Here is a 14,937-nt window from a genome sequence, read left to right as displayed (position 1 = left end):
AGCGCATGAAAGAAACTTACTTTGCTGATCTCCCCACAGACTCCAATTACCTGAAAGGAGATAAAGGGTTGGAAAAACCAAATTGGGTTTGGGCCACACATTAAACACATCAGCAGTCCACAAACCTGGGTTAGCAAACATGTAGAGATGAGTAGCCCTGAGGAATATGTGCTTTAAAATGTTAATATGTGTGCAGAGGGTCCAGAAATGAGTATGTATCTACATGTGTGTGAGTAAAAAAAAAGCACAAGGTTGTTGCAGTAACTAAGAACAGAAATACACTCACCTAAAGGAATATTAGGAACACCTGTTCAATTTCTCATTAATGCAATTATCTAATCAACCAATCACATGGCAGTTGCTTCAATGCATTTAGGGGTGTGGTCCTGGTCAAGACAATCTCCTGAACTCCAAACTTAATGTCAGAAGTGGAAAGAAAGGTGATTTAAGCAATTTTGAGCGTGGCATAGTTGTTGGTGCCAGACGGGCCGATCTGAGTATTTCACAATCTGCTCAGTTACTGGGATTTTCACGCACAACCATTTCTAGGGTTTACAAAGAATGGTGTGAAAAGGGAAAAACATCCAGAATGCGGCAGTCCTGTGGGAGAAAATGCCTTGTTGATGCTAGAGGTCAGAGGAGAATGGGCCAACTGATTCAAGCTGAAAGAAGAGCAACTTTGATTGAAAGAACCACTCGTTACAACCGAGGTATGCAGCAAAGCATTTGTGAAGCCACAACACGCACAAACTTGAGGCGGATGGGCTACAACAGCAGAAGACCCCACCGGGTACCACTCATCTCCACTACAGATAGGAAAAAGAGGCAACAATTTGCAAGAGCTCACCAAAATTGGACAGTGGAAGACTGAAAAAATGTTGCCTGGTCTGAGGAGTCTCAATTTCTGTTGAGGCATTCAGATGGTAGAGTCAGAATTCGGCGTAAACAGAATGAGAACATGGATCCATCATGCCTTGTTATCACTGTGCAGGCTGGTGGTGGTGATGTAATGGTGTGGGGGAGGTTTTTGTGGCACACTTTAGGCCCCTTAGTGCCAATTGGGCATTCTTTAAATGTCACGGCCTACCTGAGCATTGTTTCTGACCATGTCCATCCCTTTGTGGCCACCATGTACCCATCCTCTGATGGCTACTTCCAGCATGATAATGCACCATGACACAAAGCTCGAATCATTTCAAATTGGTTTCTTGAACATGACAATGAGTTCACTGCACTAAAATGGTCCCCACAGTCACCACATCTCAACCCAATAGAGCATCTTTGGGATGTGGTGGAACGGGAGCTTCGTGCCCTGGATGTGCATCCCACAAATCTCCATCAACTGCAAGATGCTATCCTTTCAATATGGGCCAACATTTCTAAAGAATGCTTTAGGGGGTCAAACACAGTATTAGTTTGGTGTTCCTAATAATCCTACAGGTGAGTGTACTTTCAGACCAAAAATTACACGTGCTGTTATCATCTGTTCACACACAAGCATCACGCCGCCATCCAGCCCAAAGATTTAGTGTATACCATACACACTTGCTCCCTGTGTCATCATTACTGGACAGACAGACAGACAGACAGACAGACAGACAGACAGGGTGGTGTGTGTCTGACAGTCCATCGTATGTCAGTTCACATTCATCACACATCGCTTGCATCCATGATTCATCACATCAGCTCCCTCCCTTCCTCCCAGGCTTCATCTTTCAGCCTCATTTCCACCTCCCGTCTAGTCTTGTTTTTGGAGCAGAGGGAGTAAGGGGAAGGGAGGGGAAATAAGGAGGCATAAAAAGGACACAGTGGGGGACAACACAGCAGGCGGTCAATGCAGAAGTGGCAATGGAACTCACAGCACTGTGTGGTTGGTGCATGCAGTGGTTGCTCCTGTTCTTCGTGATAGGCAAACTGAGGAGGGGAAAAAACAACATCTTAGAAAATAAGATCCAGCACTTCTTCTTAGGAAAATTGCTGTTAAAAATATATTGACTCTGTAATTCTGCTGTTTCCGGCAGCCACATAGAATTAGAGAGAGTATGGTAAAGGACGAAAGAGGTGGAAAGGAAACAGAGTAGAAAAGGTGGTATGACACAAAAAGGAAGGAATAAATAGATAGATGAGGAAATATAGATAACAGATGCTGCAGAGAGAGTGATGCGGAATGTGGAGTTAAGTTCTTACGTCTTGATCTCTCATGGCATTTAGTTGTTCAAGTTTCTTGGCCCAGTATCTGGCCTCTTCCTCAGGAATGTCTGCAGGAAACATACAAACACACAACATGATCCTCTACTCAGCACACACGAGACATGTCTCTCTGTATAAGCATTCCAACAGAACCATACAGCAATTAAATGAATTCATTTTAAAGCCATGGCAACAGTATTATAAAGTAATAGATTGACAAGCAATCTTAAGTAACAGCGCTAGATGTAGTGTTAGTACTATAGTAGTCAAAGTAGCAACAACAGCATATGTAGTAAATGTAGTAGTATCGCGACTAGCCATACGAGAGGTGGTACTAACAGTAAAAGTATTAGTGGTTGACATAGTAGTTGTATGTTGAAGTCACAATACTAATGTCAGCAACAGCAGAAATGGTATTTGTTTTTTACATTGTATTGAAGCATGTGTATGGTACATATCCAAACTCTAGCACTTATAAATGAAACAATTTACAGAATTTAACACGTAGGATAAATACAACTATGACGAAAGGCCTAACCTAGTGGCAGTTCAAAGCGGGTGTCAAGCAGCAGCCTGTGAAAGGTTGGGTCTTTTGTTCCACAGATCTCATTCTCGGCCATGATTGCATTGGAGTCCAGGGTCAGCCACTGGCCTGGACCCTCCTGGAAAAGATAGAGGAAGAAGGGCAGAGAAATATGACTTAAACTATTCTGACTGTGTGATAAATATGCTGTTTGGTATGCGAAATGTGCAGACTGTCTCAGTGACAACACAAATTACTTGAAGTCCGTTCCCTTGGCCTCTGGGTCTCTGTTCAGCTAGATAATTGCTGCACATAACCCCCCTGAAACTCCAACTTATCATTTTTACATTTCTGTTTGTATATGTAACAGATTTTTTTTTTTAATGACGCAGTCCCTGACAGAAATCTGACGAGAACCACTCACTCAATCCATCTTGAAATAAGGGAATGTGTCCACTTCTTAGTATTAAGTGGCTTAATTAACCAATTCTAATTCCATGTGCACAAAAATACCAAGTCTGAATGTGATTATGCCAAATACAGAATATTTCATAAAGGCAACAGTATGCAGTTGAACACAACACAGTATCAACAAGTACTGAAACAATAAAAGAAAACAAATGATACTGGATAACAATGCTAACCACCTTGAAAACAAAGACACACTTTCTATGAAGCTAAACTATTACTTTCCCACAATGACTTGTTTATAATATCCACAATTACGACAACAATGTATCTCTTGCTTCTTTAATATATACTTTTTAGTTACTATTTGAATATTTCAAATACAGGAACGCGTATTGATCTGCACGTCGCAACTGTTGTGTGAAAAGTCCCTATGGTAACAGAATATCTCCAAGTTATTTTCTATTAACTATTTGATGTCTCAAATGTAAGAAATGTAAAACGTGGCATATAAATACAGAAAACAGCTGATAGTGAACAGTAAACATATTTAAATATAATAATAAAAAAACTTGAAACACTCTGCAAGTTTCACATAATGGCCTTACTTAAATAACATTAAACGTTACATGTTTTCATAACTCATATGTTGATTGGGTTATTTTAGTAATTATATTCATCCATCACTCAGATTGGAATGTTGGTTAAATGTACAGTAAAGTAACTAATAAAACCTAAAGCTGGGAGCCAGAGAGAGAGTGTACCTCATTGGACTGCCGTATGTTGCTTAGGGGGATCCATAAGGTTCCCACCATGGTGTCCCAGATCAGCCCTTTATTCCACACCTCCACTGTTAGGCCTAGATCCAGGCGGTTTATTTCACTGCTCAGCAAAAAGAGGCAGAGGCGGATTAAGGAAAGAGAAAAGTGTTAGAAAAAGCCGAGGGAAGAGAGTAAAATTATACAGCGTTATTAAAAGCTGAGTGGAGACAGGGTTGTATACAGACACCTCACTGCACAGAGGCCTTTCAACAGAAATACAGTCTATGCACTTAAATCTGGTGATGGATATGCACTGGGATTCAATCTGCAGGGGGAAATGAGTCATTCAGCATGAAGATGGAAAGAGTAGGTGATTGTCTACTAGGCTGCGCGGAGGATAGAAGAGAGAGCACAGATAGGACAACAGCAGAGACGATCTATGTCTGTGTATAACAAACAGCAGTGCACTCTATGATGCATTTTTCCATCAAGCACCACTCATACACTATAAATAAAGCTAAGGTCTTGGGATTTGTTAAGTGATTACAAATCTGACTGGCAGGTTATCAGCCCAGTAAGCATCTCTCATTGTCAAGCAGTGCCTCTTCTCAGGCCCACTGGCTGTTTTAAGTGAAAACCTAGTAAGAACCACATCGTCAATATAGAAATACATCTTTCTGTTTCCTTCGGAGCTAAGGGGCTTCTCTGGAAAATGGCTGAATATACTGTTTTGTTTGGAAGACATGGCTAGTAGACTAAACATAAAAGCAGTGGCTGCTGTGGTTTTTTTTTCTTCCTTTCAAGAGTTATGAGGAGTAATGAAGCCAAGAGAAACCCTCTACAATTGGTGTGTGAACTCTGCTGGAGCACGTGTTGTAACAATAACAAACTTTATTTCAATAAACGTTATGTCGTTCCCTCATTTTTCAATGGCAAAAGTGAGGAATAGGACAAAAATATCCCCTTTTAGGAATTATAAATGTCACAGCTGACCCTGCTGCTCTGTGTTGCGCAACACCCTGAGGTGACATCTCCATACATGTGAATTGACAGTATTCATTCCTTATTTATTGCCTACGTTGAAACTATTTGTACATTCCTATGGACTTGCATCTGCCAGCGGAAGCTAACATTAGATTAGATTAGATTTTTGGGAACTTTATCAAACTAAATGTACAACCATAATAGCAACAGCAAACATGCACTCTTGAAATACCTTTAAGTGGAAAAACGTTTATGTCATTTAATGATAGTTTTACAACTATATGTTCATACTAAAAAGCTGCTGTGGCAGCAGAGCCAGAGCTTGGAGAAAAATGATCAGGGAGCTTAACACTTGAAAGAGTATTTCACTGATTCAGCATTGAAATGCTTTAACGTTGTCCCACTCCCAATAGACAGTTAAACATGTGGTCAAAATCAATACAGCAGAGCCAGACAACCATCACAACCAGGGGGCAGAAGATGTGAAAGAGGGCGAGAAGCACTCACAACATGAAGTCCTGCTCCCAGCATGGCTGACTGCCACGCACAGCAATGGTTGTGCTCTTAACATTCTGCACCTTCAGGGTCACGTATGTGTTAAATTTCTCTGTAAAAAAGTAACAACTTGATTCAGTTAAACAAAATAATAGTAACGAATGGATGATGTCCACGGGTCACAAACTCACCTTGGGGTCCATCGAGCTTGGCTTTCTTCACTGCAAGCAAATTGAGAAAACAAGAAAGGAATTAGTCTAACTAGAACAAGTGAGTCCAAATATCAAATTTGCAAAAATGCGAACATGACCGTTTCAAAGATTTCACATTTTTACGCTGCAAAAGTTAAAATCAATCCTAAAAGGCTTTTTTCAGACCTAGGGTTAGACTGTGATGGGACTTATACAGTCCAGACAGACCTCTGCCTTTAACTCATGTGCATGAAAGTATCAGTTGGCAGGTGATCGACAGGTGCCTGGCATTTTAGAGAGAGGAGAGGGGGGGTCTGCTCAGCCTGAGACTCCTCCATATCTTCTTTGGGGAGAATGCCAGGATCTCCATATGAAAGACTGCATCCATTCAGCAGGAGATGTCAGGATCTCTGAGTCAGAGGGCTAGAAGAACAATCTGTTTGTGCAGGTGAGAGTAAAAGCGGATGCCATGGAGGAGAGCCGCCACACGCCTGGTCCTCTCTGAATGATGTGTGTGTATGTATGACAACAGGATTTGCTGGATAAAAAACAGCGCAGTGCTGTTATTTGTCTCACACAATACATGAGACTCTGCTAAGGGGCCACTGCCAGCAACTCCAAGCAGGGACCTCTGAAAGTACTAGACTGACTTTTAAAACCCCAGTGACGTCAACGGCCTATTCATAATTCAGTCAATCCGGCACCCTGCCGATGCCCAGCATCCCTATGTTCAGTAGTGAGGTATTAATATTCGGAGTTCTGTGTTTTTGTTGTTTTTTTCTTATCCCTGCCTCTTTTCACTGATGTCAAATGTCAGGAAAGAAATAAAGGGAATAAGCATGACTTAAAATCAATTTATTGGGTCGCAATTAAAAAGCCCATAAACATTCTTTAAGCATGTGGCTTCTAGAAGAATGGCTTTATAATGTATGAACTATAGTCTTCCTCTCTAAAATAGAAAAAAACTAAGTAAACACTCACTCTTCTTAATGAGGGTAGCAAAAGGGATGCTGAATAAAAAACACACTGAAAATGTTCATAGTCATTGACAGCAGAGCAAGCATGATAATCATTGCTGACAAATTGGCTTCTAAAAATAGCTTCACCCCAGCGAACCATCGGGATAATGTTTATCGCCTAAATATTGGCTTGATTCATGAGGCAAGTCTCGGAGTAAGTGGTGTGGAGGAGCATGTGCTTCGTGGTCAACTTCAAAGTAAAATCCACATTATGATACTCAAGCTGCTGACAAGGCAGTCAGACCTAAGTGGTGAGGACAGCTCTTGAATTTACATTTGACAAAGGGGCGTTCAAATAAGTTATTTCTTTGCTTTAAATAGACAGTACATGAAAGATAAACCTTGGCACTGCTGCCAACTCTCTCTCTTTCCCTCTCATACACTGTTCTCTCCTCACCATCAACCAGTCAGTCATCGGTCCTCTCTCTCCCTCTCACTTGCTTTCACAAGCTCCCCCTGCCATGTGGCCAGTGGGCACGTGTGCTCCCTTTCTTTCTCTTGTGCTCCATTAATCTCTCTGTGCAGCCGGATGCAGACAGAGCTAGCTGCAGCCCCAACACTAAAAATAACCACGCAGTGTGACAGGGATGGGGGGTGCCGGAATTGGGTGCGTGTGTGCGTGTGTAGGTCTGTGTGGTGGTGGTGGTGATGGTGTTTGGGGGTGGGGGGGCAGAGCAACCATACTGACACCAGGAATAGCAGTGAAAAAAATCTAAATGACTCATGAGCACCATTAAATGAAAAGCAGTGTGTGAGTGTCCTCTGCCAAATCAAATTCGGTTACACACCTGTAGTAAACCGTGGAAATATATCAATGACTCTGATTAGAGTATGACTGCCATAAAAGTATGAAATGCTAGTCACGGATGACCGGAAACTCCTCTCATACACCAAATTAAAACCTGTGAGAAACATTATTACGGGAAAAAGTGCAACATACAAAGAAAATGGAGACTTTAAGCATCTGCCCTAAAACATTTCAGAGAATATAGAATATACATCATGTATAAGTACCCTTGGACTCATTAACCGTAGAATAGGAATTGCAAAACCAATTGATCTTTCTTTGCTTCTAACTATTGCTAGACTCCCAATAACCTTAGTCATTATTACAATAACTCTGTACTGTGTTTGAAATGGTAAAAAGACACAGGTGTAGCCAAGAATGGTTTGTTGCTAAATTATGTGAATTTCTAATGTTAGACTTTCTGACTTCTTTTGCAAAATATCTTCCCTAATGATCTGCACGCATATGGAAATAGCCTTAAAAAGATGTGCGGATAATGCCTTAATGAGAGAAGGTGACAGTAATGAGGATGCCTCTCTTAGCTCTCTGTTATAAAGTTATAAGGCATGAACTGGCATCCGGCTACAGAGAGTGACAGTAAGAAGATGGTCGCTAGATCTGAATATTTGCTTATTCAGCTTCTGTGGCACAGGCAATCATAATTTTAAAGACTACATCTAACATCACGAGACATGGAAGTAGAGCATTCACACATCTCTGAGCAGGCAAGGCCATCACTACTGCTATTACAATGTTTATCAGCCCCACTTATGCTACCAACCAGCTCAAGGGGAACCGCCATGCTCATCATTTTATTTTATTTTCATTCTCCTCACAGCCACCGTGGAAACGTATATCAATATAAACCTAGCTGCAGGCCTGTAAAAGAGTGTGTAGAAACTGATGGCAAAATGCCAGCAGAGACCTAAAATACCATTGTGGTTGCTATGCCAACAAAGCCTCAGGACATAAAGGGACCACCAACGAACCTGGATCTTAATCCTGACATCTGTGCAATCAGCTTTAGCTCTGGTGTCAACAACACAGCCGCCTCTTCATACACACTAAAACCTCCTTGTGAATCTAAAGAAAACCGAAGCAATCAATTTTCCATCTTTCCCTCACTGCTCCCCAATAAATCAGGGGCCGTATTTATCAAGTGTGTCAGATTAAGGAAATGAGCCCAACCTGGTCCAAAATTCTCAGATCCATGATGCTAATTTTAGGCTCTGGTGTTATTACAGAGATGTTATTAACTGTGCAACTTGTGAAACTCATTGAGGATTCTGGAGTCAGTGGATCAGTTGTTTTATGTTAAATAAATGCTCTAACAACATTAAGTTCATTTGGAGGTTCTGAGAGTTGTAAGAGGCAATGTAAAAACAAAGTAAGTCTTTTTAATCCTTGTGAAACTTTAAGGATGGTTCTGGGATCTGGGGATGACCAGAGGCTGTTGAGAAGGTTACATGAGATGACCAGGATAATGGTATTGGCATAATGTAGCCAGTTGCCTCTTGCACAGTAATGTAATTCAATTTAAAGCTGTCAGCAAAGGACTCAGATTAATTAGAAGAAACAATGTCTTAATAAATGGAGGTATTCAGTCGAGATTCTAATTGGAGGTCCTGATAGCCTACATAACATGTAGGAAAACCCCAACTTCCCCAATCAAAACCAACATAGCTTACAGGATATGCTCTTACAGTGACTGACATCAGTGACATTTAAGGGCACTGATTCACCGAAAAGCCTCTGAATGTAAAACACGAGATCTCTTTTGAATGCTGCAACCGATCGCGTGGCTTATATAAATACGGTACGCTACTTCATGCCTTTTTTTCTTTTGGCCCGCGCAATTACGCATGAAACTAAGATGAAACGTCTGCGATGATGATTTTAAATCAAAACGCTTTCCCGTTGTTGTTTTTTTACATGAATCAAAAAACAGCCCCGGCTGTGTCACACGGGGGGAAACTGATAGTGGGTTACATCTTGTTTTACTATGTTTGACAGCGGCTGCCACAAAAGCATGTCCCTCTTCCGTAAATCGATCCGGTTGTAGGAATGGCAGGTTTGTATAAAAGGAGCCCACGCTGTGATCCTGGACAGTAGGATTCAAATATGATGTTATTGGGATTTGCTTTAAATAGCGTGGCAAATAAAAAAAATTAAACTATTAGTGGATGGATCGTTATACGTGAATCCCCAAAAGCAGTAAAGATCAGACTTCGATCTATTTAGACTGCTCACACCAGCAGCTCGAGGAAATTCACAGCAAGTCGTGCCAAGACATGGATCATAGTTATCTTACCTCCAACACACAGCAATGACATTTCTTATATGCGCCTATAGTACAGGGTCCAGCTTCTTCTCCAGCGTCCGTAATTGAGCTAATTCTTGCAGGATACAGCCTGGGGATGAATCGTTGGGCTGGAGATGAAGGAGCCTACCGTCGCTGGCAGAGGCGGGTCCTGGCAGGGGCTCGTTAGCCTGACAAAAATAAAAAAAATCTTCACACTTCGAAAGCTAACGCCAGCGTCGCAATCCTATCTGTGTTTCAATGGCGCGTGTTTCTAAATTTGAGACTCTTTCCGCCACTTCTCTCTCAGCTCTCCACTCCCCAACACACAGCCATCTTGTTCAGCTTCAGCACCGCCGATGCGAGGACAGCTCCTGGCAGTGACGTCAGAGCGGCGCTGGAGGTTGAGATGCTGAAACACCTGATTATTAGCCTCTCCCTCTGTACTTTTCACTAACACATTTCTCAGAAACATCTTCAGAAATCCTCAGATGATATCACATTATCAACATGGAAGTATTCAGCGAAGAATTGTATGATATAACTGATTTTGTCAAAACCCAGCCGGACCTACTTCTAAGGAAACACTAGGACCGGGTAAATGACTTGGCAGTGAACCACTTAAAGAACATTCATCTTCACATGTACACCAGTGGTTCTTAAAGTGTGTGGCACGCCCTTACAGATATTTGCAGTAAATATTCAGTTTAGGCATTTAATGTTAAAACAACGTGCCATAGGCCGGTGGGGCACAAGTGACCTGGGTAAAAGTGTGATGCGGAACTAATGTTTTGATGTAGGAATCAATCTCACGGCTGAACAGTAGTTTTTTTAAGATGCCCAGTACATCCATAGATGCACAGTTCAACCCAGCAAAGAAGCCTTCCAAATAAATTAGAAACATTGTGTGCAATAACCCCCCCAATCCCTTCCCACATGTCTGAAAACTCTGGCAGCTGACAGAATAATACCCAACACATTAAGACACTTAGAAAAATTTCGTGGGCGTCTGGGTAGCTCTTGCGCCCTTATATATAGATATATAGGTGCAAATTTTAGATACTTCTGAGTTTCTTCTGAGAACAGAATACAGAAATAGCTAAATAGATCATTTGTCATTAAGTTTGAACCTTTAGCTGTTAGTTGGTGTGACAGACTTTTGCCAGTATGGGCCAACAGCTCCCCCTGCAGGAACACAACAGCCGCTGTATCTTTACAGACTCACAAAATTGCATATTCTGCCAATTACTTCTAGTTGTATACAGCCTTGCATAATTAAGAGAGGAAAACAAGCTGTTACCAGCCATGACAGAGGCACTGGTATTGTTTTCACCTTCTGATAAAGTGAGAGTGTGTGTGTGTGTGTGTGTGTGTGTGTGTGTGATTGTTGAAAAATGTGGTTCTTGAGACACCTACTGTTGCGGGAACCACCACAAAGGCAAATTTGAGTGCTTTGCCAGGTGTTAATATGTCTGTGGATAGAGATTGTCACTGTGATAGCATCGCAACCCTGCATGATGCATTCAAAAAACTTTATGGGTGTGTGGTTGAGATCAAAATGAAGGCTGAGTTTAAAAATGGGTGTCGTCCGAGCAAGGGTGCTGGATGTAGGGCTTAGGAACTAGGGAAGGGACCTCACCCCTGGCCTGATTTGGCGTCATGGGCGGCTGATGTGATCCCATCGCAATGTGGTCTCAAGTTTTGTAATTTAACTGTATGTTGAGATGGGGGAAATTTAATGAGAAGACATGTCTCACAACAAGTTAAAAAAGCAAAATTGCACACATTGCCCGTTTGTCGGAAACATTTTCAGTATGGTTTAATGAATATTTCAGAAAATACAAATAACTTCACAAATATATAATATTCTGACAAGTGGAACTGCTTGTCCATTCAACAACCTGCCATTATCTATGTAAATTCAAACATAAATCCCAACATCCCATTGTCACCTTTTACAATTTTATTTGTTTCTCATGCATTATAAAAAAACAACACTTTGTACACATTCCCCACCCATTAATTGGCATTTATTGTAAACTATTATTTAGGCTTCCCTTATTGGACAGGTCACAAGCCTGCAGGGAACTGCTGATTCTACACACTAGGGTTAGGGTCAGTCCAATTTGACTTAATTATAGCAATTCAGAGGATGAAATTACATAATACACTTTAATGAAATTCCTGAACTGTAACCACCCACCACACGGATTTACATTCACAAAAACGCATATACATATTAATAAAGAAGAGGCATGTAGACATGGAGTGTGTGTGTGGTGTTTTGACGTGTTTGTACCCTTGCGTTCACTATCCTTGAGCAATGGCACTGACTTGACCTGATGCCACCAAGCCTGTCCTGTGTCCCTCTGATGCAGGAATGAAAGCGTCTCCAGCTGGAGTCTCCTCATAACTTCTCACTGACAATAAATTCAAGCATGCAGTTAGAAAAAAAGAGAAAAGATTTAGACATGAATATAACAAATGGCTTTCGAGACTTACAAAAAACAAATTACATGTAAGATCAGGTTGGCCTGAGGTAAGGAATGTTTTCTAAAACAATTGGTTCGTCATAGTAGTTACCTGTCCACATGAGAAAGGACTTCACAAAGCTGGGTGAACAGTGCACGGTGCTTGTGAGGGTTTCCCTCCAGCACTCCACTGAGGCGACTGAGGTATGAGTCCAGGTTCCCATGAGATGCTGTCTCGCCTGTACCTGTTCAGAAAAGTCACAGAAGAATGAAATCCAAACATCCTCTCAAGGTGAAATATCGTGGTATTTAAGCATTGCTCTGGCAATCCAATGCGTAGGAGATTTGATGTACTCATAGGAGTACTAATGAATGTTCACTGTTGTTGCACTGGTGGTCGCTAGATAATGCTACCATTAGCAATTTATTTATTCTGTAGCACTAAACTACAGAAATCTACAGAAATTCTTGCATTTCTCTTGTGACTAGATGCTGACTGCTTGCCAACTGATTGCTGACCTGGCAGGGGGACTGATGACAGACTGTTGACCAGTGTGTGTTTAATAGCCAGCAAATGTTGGTGGAGAGCGTGGGTACGCTTCTCGTCCAGCCCCAGTTCAGCCTCCAAGCGCTCTTTAGCATTGTACATGTCCTTAATGTGCCGCTGAAGCACCGCATTCTGCTCCTCAAACTCAATGTTGGCCTTACGAAGCCGTCGCAACTCGGCCTCTCTAGCTGAAACCACAAGGAGAAAAAAAACGGGATTTTAAGAGAGCAAAAGATAGTGTCTTACATGGTATGTTGGATTGAACTTACTTTACACCGTTAAAATATCCTATCAGCTAACAAAGAAATGGCACAATTTGTCTTAGCTTTAGTACCTGTATTTAGTACCCATTTCACATGTCATGTGAAATGGGTTTGTAAAATAGCAGAATGATCCTTTCCTGTTCCCAGTTTCTCGGTTACCTTTGTTCTGATCGAGGAACTCCTCTGTGAAGATAGGGATGTCGAATCTGCTCGTTAGGTCTGAAGCCTAAAGGACATAATCAGCAAACGGACAACTTAGCAGTTTGAAATAAACGTGAAAAGGACATTGCGGATTATACAGTAACAAGATATGTATCATGGGCTGAACGCCAACTGTTTAAAGTGGTAGCTGGCTTGGCAAACAGGCATCGGCTATTGATGGCTGAAATTGACAATACGTTTTAAACTGCCCATATTTGGAGTAGGGATTAATGGTATGAAAATGTAACCTTGGGGATAGAGTGACCAAAATTATTACAGTTGACGGCTGCAGGTCCATGCCAGGGCCTGGCTGCTTTCTTGCTTGCATGGCACCGCTGAGTCACGGTACAACGTCAAATGACAAGAGGGGGAGGAGCAAAGGGTGCCCGCTCCGCGCCGCGGAAGGACTTGACCACATGAAAGCATCGGCAGCCAGGTCGCCTCTTTGATGAAACCGTAGCGGTTCACACTGGAGAGAACTATAGCATCGATTACACTACACTGGTATTGCTTGATACTCTAATGCTCTTTATGTTGGTCTGAATCAAACCTCCATCTCACATCTTCAACTTGCAAAATGCTGCTGCTTGCTTCCGTGAGTTTTAAACATAGAGTGTTTAAAATAGGTTTTAAAGTGCTCCAAGCGCTGCAATGCTCTCCCTTCTCGTCATTGCAGCCTCTATGTTTACAGGCTTGTGGTGATGCACCATGTGCTATAGGTGCCCCCCCCAAAAAAAAAAAATCGGTTTGATACTGCCAATTTTTTTTACTTTGTCAGGGTTCATGTGTGCAATAAACATTACACAAAAAAAATCGTGGCAGAGAAAAATCACGATTCATATTTTTCCCTGAATCGTGCGAGCCTAGCGTGAACACAACCGGTCATTGTCATCTTCAAATCCACGGGTCAAAGTATAAACAGTGGGAGGACCAGAGACATTTGAACTATTACATGTAGCTCTTGTTAGGTCCAAACTCAAAACCAGTTTGTTTAGAATGGCTTCTAATACGTAGTAGTGGTGTGACAATTTCACTCTCCTCTTCCTGTATCAATGGAACCTTTTCTGATTGTACTGTTTTCTACATTTCATTCTTTTTGTCATGTGATATGTTGTTTTATTCTTGGTTTCTGGAAACCCGCTGGCTGCTGTAAAGTGCTATATAAATAAATGTTGATTGATTGATTAATTGTTGAATATTAATACTAACGTTGGTGTCAATTTTACCGATATTTGGATCGATCCGTCCACCACTAGACCAGTGCTAGTTTGTGTCTTTTAGCTCATAGCTTTCGTGTCCGCTGTTGGAATCCTCATTACACCATTTAACATAACCTGCTGGTAACGTGTTATTCGCGTTAGCGTGACATTCAGCCTTTCTGTTGCCTCTAACGTGGGTTTCGGAGCATCACAGAACAGCGGAAATCTTTAATAGCCCCGTAATGAGGCTCCAAAATCCACTTTGCTCTATCGTCCGGTAGATACCAGGCACCAGTGCCATATTAGCACCGGATTTTAACATGCGCCATTAACGTGAACTGAAAATGGCATTGCCTGTATCTTTTCACGGCAAACCCACGTGTGGAATGCAGTCGCACAATGGCCGAAATGTTGTGTTGCGCCTGAGCGTAGTGTTTGAAATTTAAGGAGACAACCGATATCATTTTGAGCTCTTTTGACATAAATTGTTCAGTTTTGTTAGTTTTGACTGTTTTTTATAGAATATATATATATATATATACTCACCGGCCACTTTATTAGGTACACCTGTCCAACTGCTCGTTAACACTTAATTTCTA

At 41.6% G+C, this 14,937-nt stretch overlaps 2 protein-coding genes across 14 annotated transcripts in view; both read right to left on the bottom strand.

The window, feature by feature from the left end:
• The window catches only part of unc13a (unc-13 homolog A (C. elegans)), a 44,601-nt gene extending 34,567 nt beyond the window's left edge, over positions 1 to 10,034 (bottom strand). For 7 of the 10 annotated variants that reach the window (XM_034882011.1, XM_034882015.1, XM_034882012.1 and 4 more), the window contains exons 1-8: positions 9,670 to 10,032; positions 5,553 to 5,582; positions 5,374 to 5,473; positions 3,886 to 4,003; positions 2,729 to 2,852; positions 2,188 to 2,258; positions 1,860 to 1,914; positions 21 to 50 (exon numbers count right to left, since the gene is read on the bottom strand). In XM_034882011.1, coding sequence (XP_034737902.1) covers positions 21 to 50; positions 1,860 to 1,914; positions 2,188 to 2,258; positions 2,729 to 2,852; positions 3,886 to 4,003; positions 5,374 to 5,473; positions 5,553 to 5,582; positions 9,670 to 9,691 — 550 coding nt within the window. In that variant the 5' untranslated portion in view covers positions 9,692 to 10,032. Of the gene's footprint in view, positions 1 to 20; positions 51 to 1,859; positions 1,915 to 2,187; positions 2,259 to 2,728; positions 2,853 to 3,885; positions 4,004 to 5,373; positions 5,474 to 5,552; positions 5,583 to 9,669 lie in introns of all 10 variants that reach the window. The other 3 variants (XM_034882016.1, XM_034882014.1, XM_034882019.1) reach the window with 2 other exon arrangements.
• Positions 5,791 to 14,937, bottom strand: part of hmg20b (high mobility group 20B) — a 12,486-nt gene continuing 3,339 nt past the window's right edge. For 3 of the 4 annotated variants that reach the window (XM_034882043.1, XM_034882041.1, XM_034882042.1), the window contains exons 6-9: positions 13,098 to 13,164; positions 12,648 to 12,863; positions 12,241 to 12,373; positions 11,451 to 12,077 (exon numbers count right to left, since the gene is read on the bottom strand). In XM_034882043.1, coding sequence (XP_034737934.1) covers positions 12,065 to 12,077; positions 12,241 to 12,373; positions 12,648 to 12,863; positions 13,098 to 13,164 — 429 coding nt within the window. In that variant the 3' untranslated portion in view covers positions 11,451 to 12,064. Of the gene's footprint in view, positions 5,807 to 11,450; positions 12,078 to 12,240; positions 12,374 to 12,647; positions 12,864 to 13,097; positions 13,165 to 14,937 lie in introns of those variants that run through there. The other variant, XR_004657976.1, reaches the window with a different exon arrangement.

This window comes from Etheostoma cragini, chromosome 9 (assembly GCF_013103735.1).
Source record: "Etheostoma cragini isolate CJK2018 chromosome 9, CSU_Ecrag_1.0, whole genome shotgun sequence".
NCBI lineage: Eukaryota > Metazoa > Chordata > Actinopteri > Perciformes > Percidae > Etheostoma > Etheostoma cragini.
The sequence above is the reverse complement of the archived record's forward strand: the minus strand, read 5'-3'. Positions and strand labels throughout refer to the sequence as shown.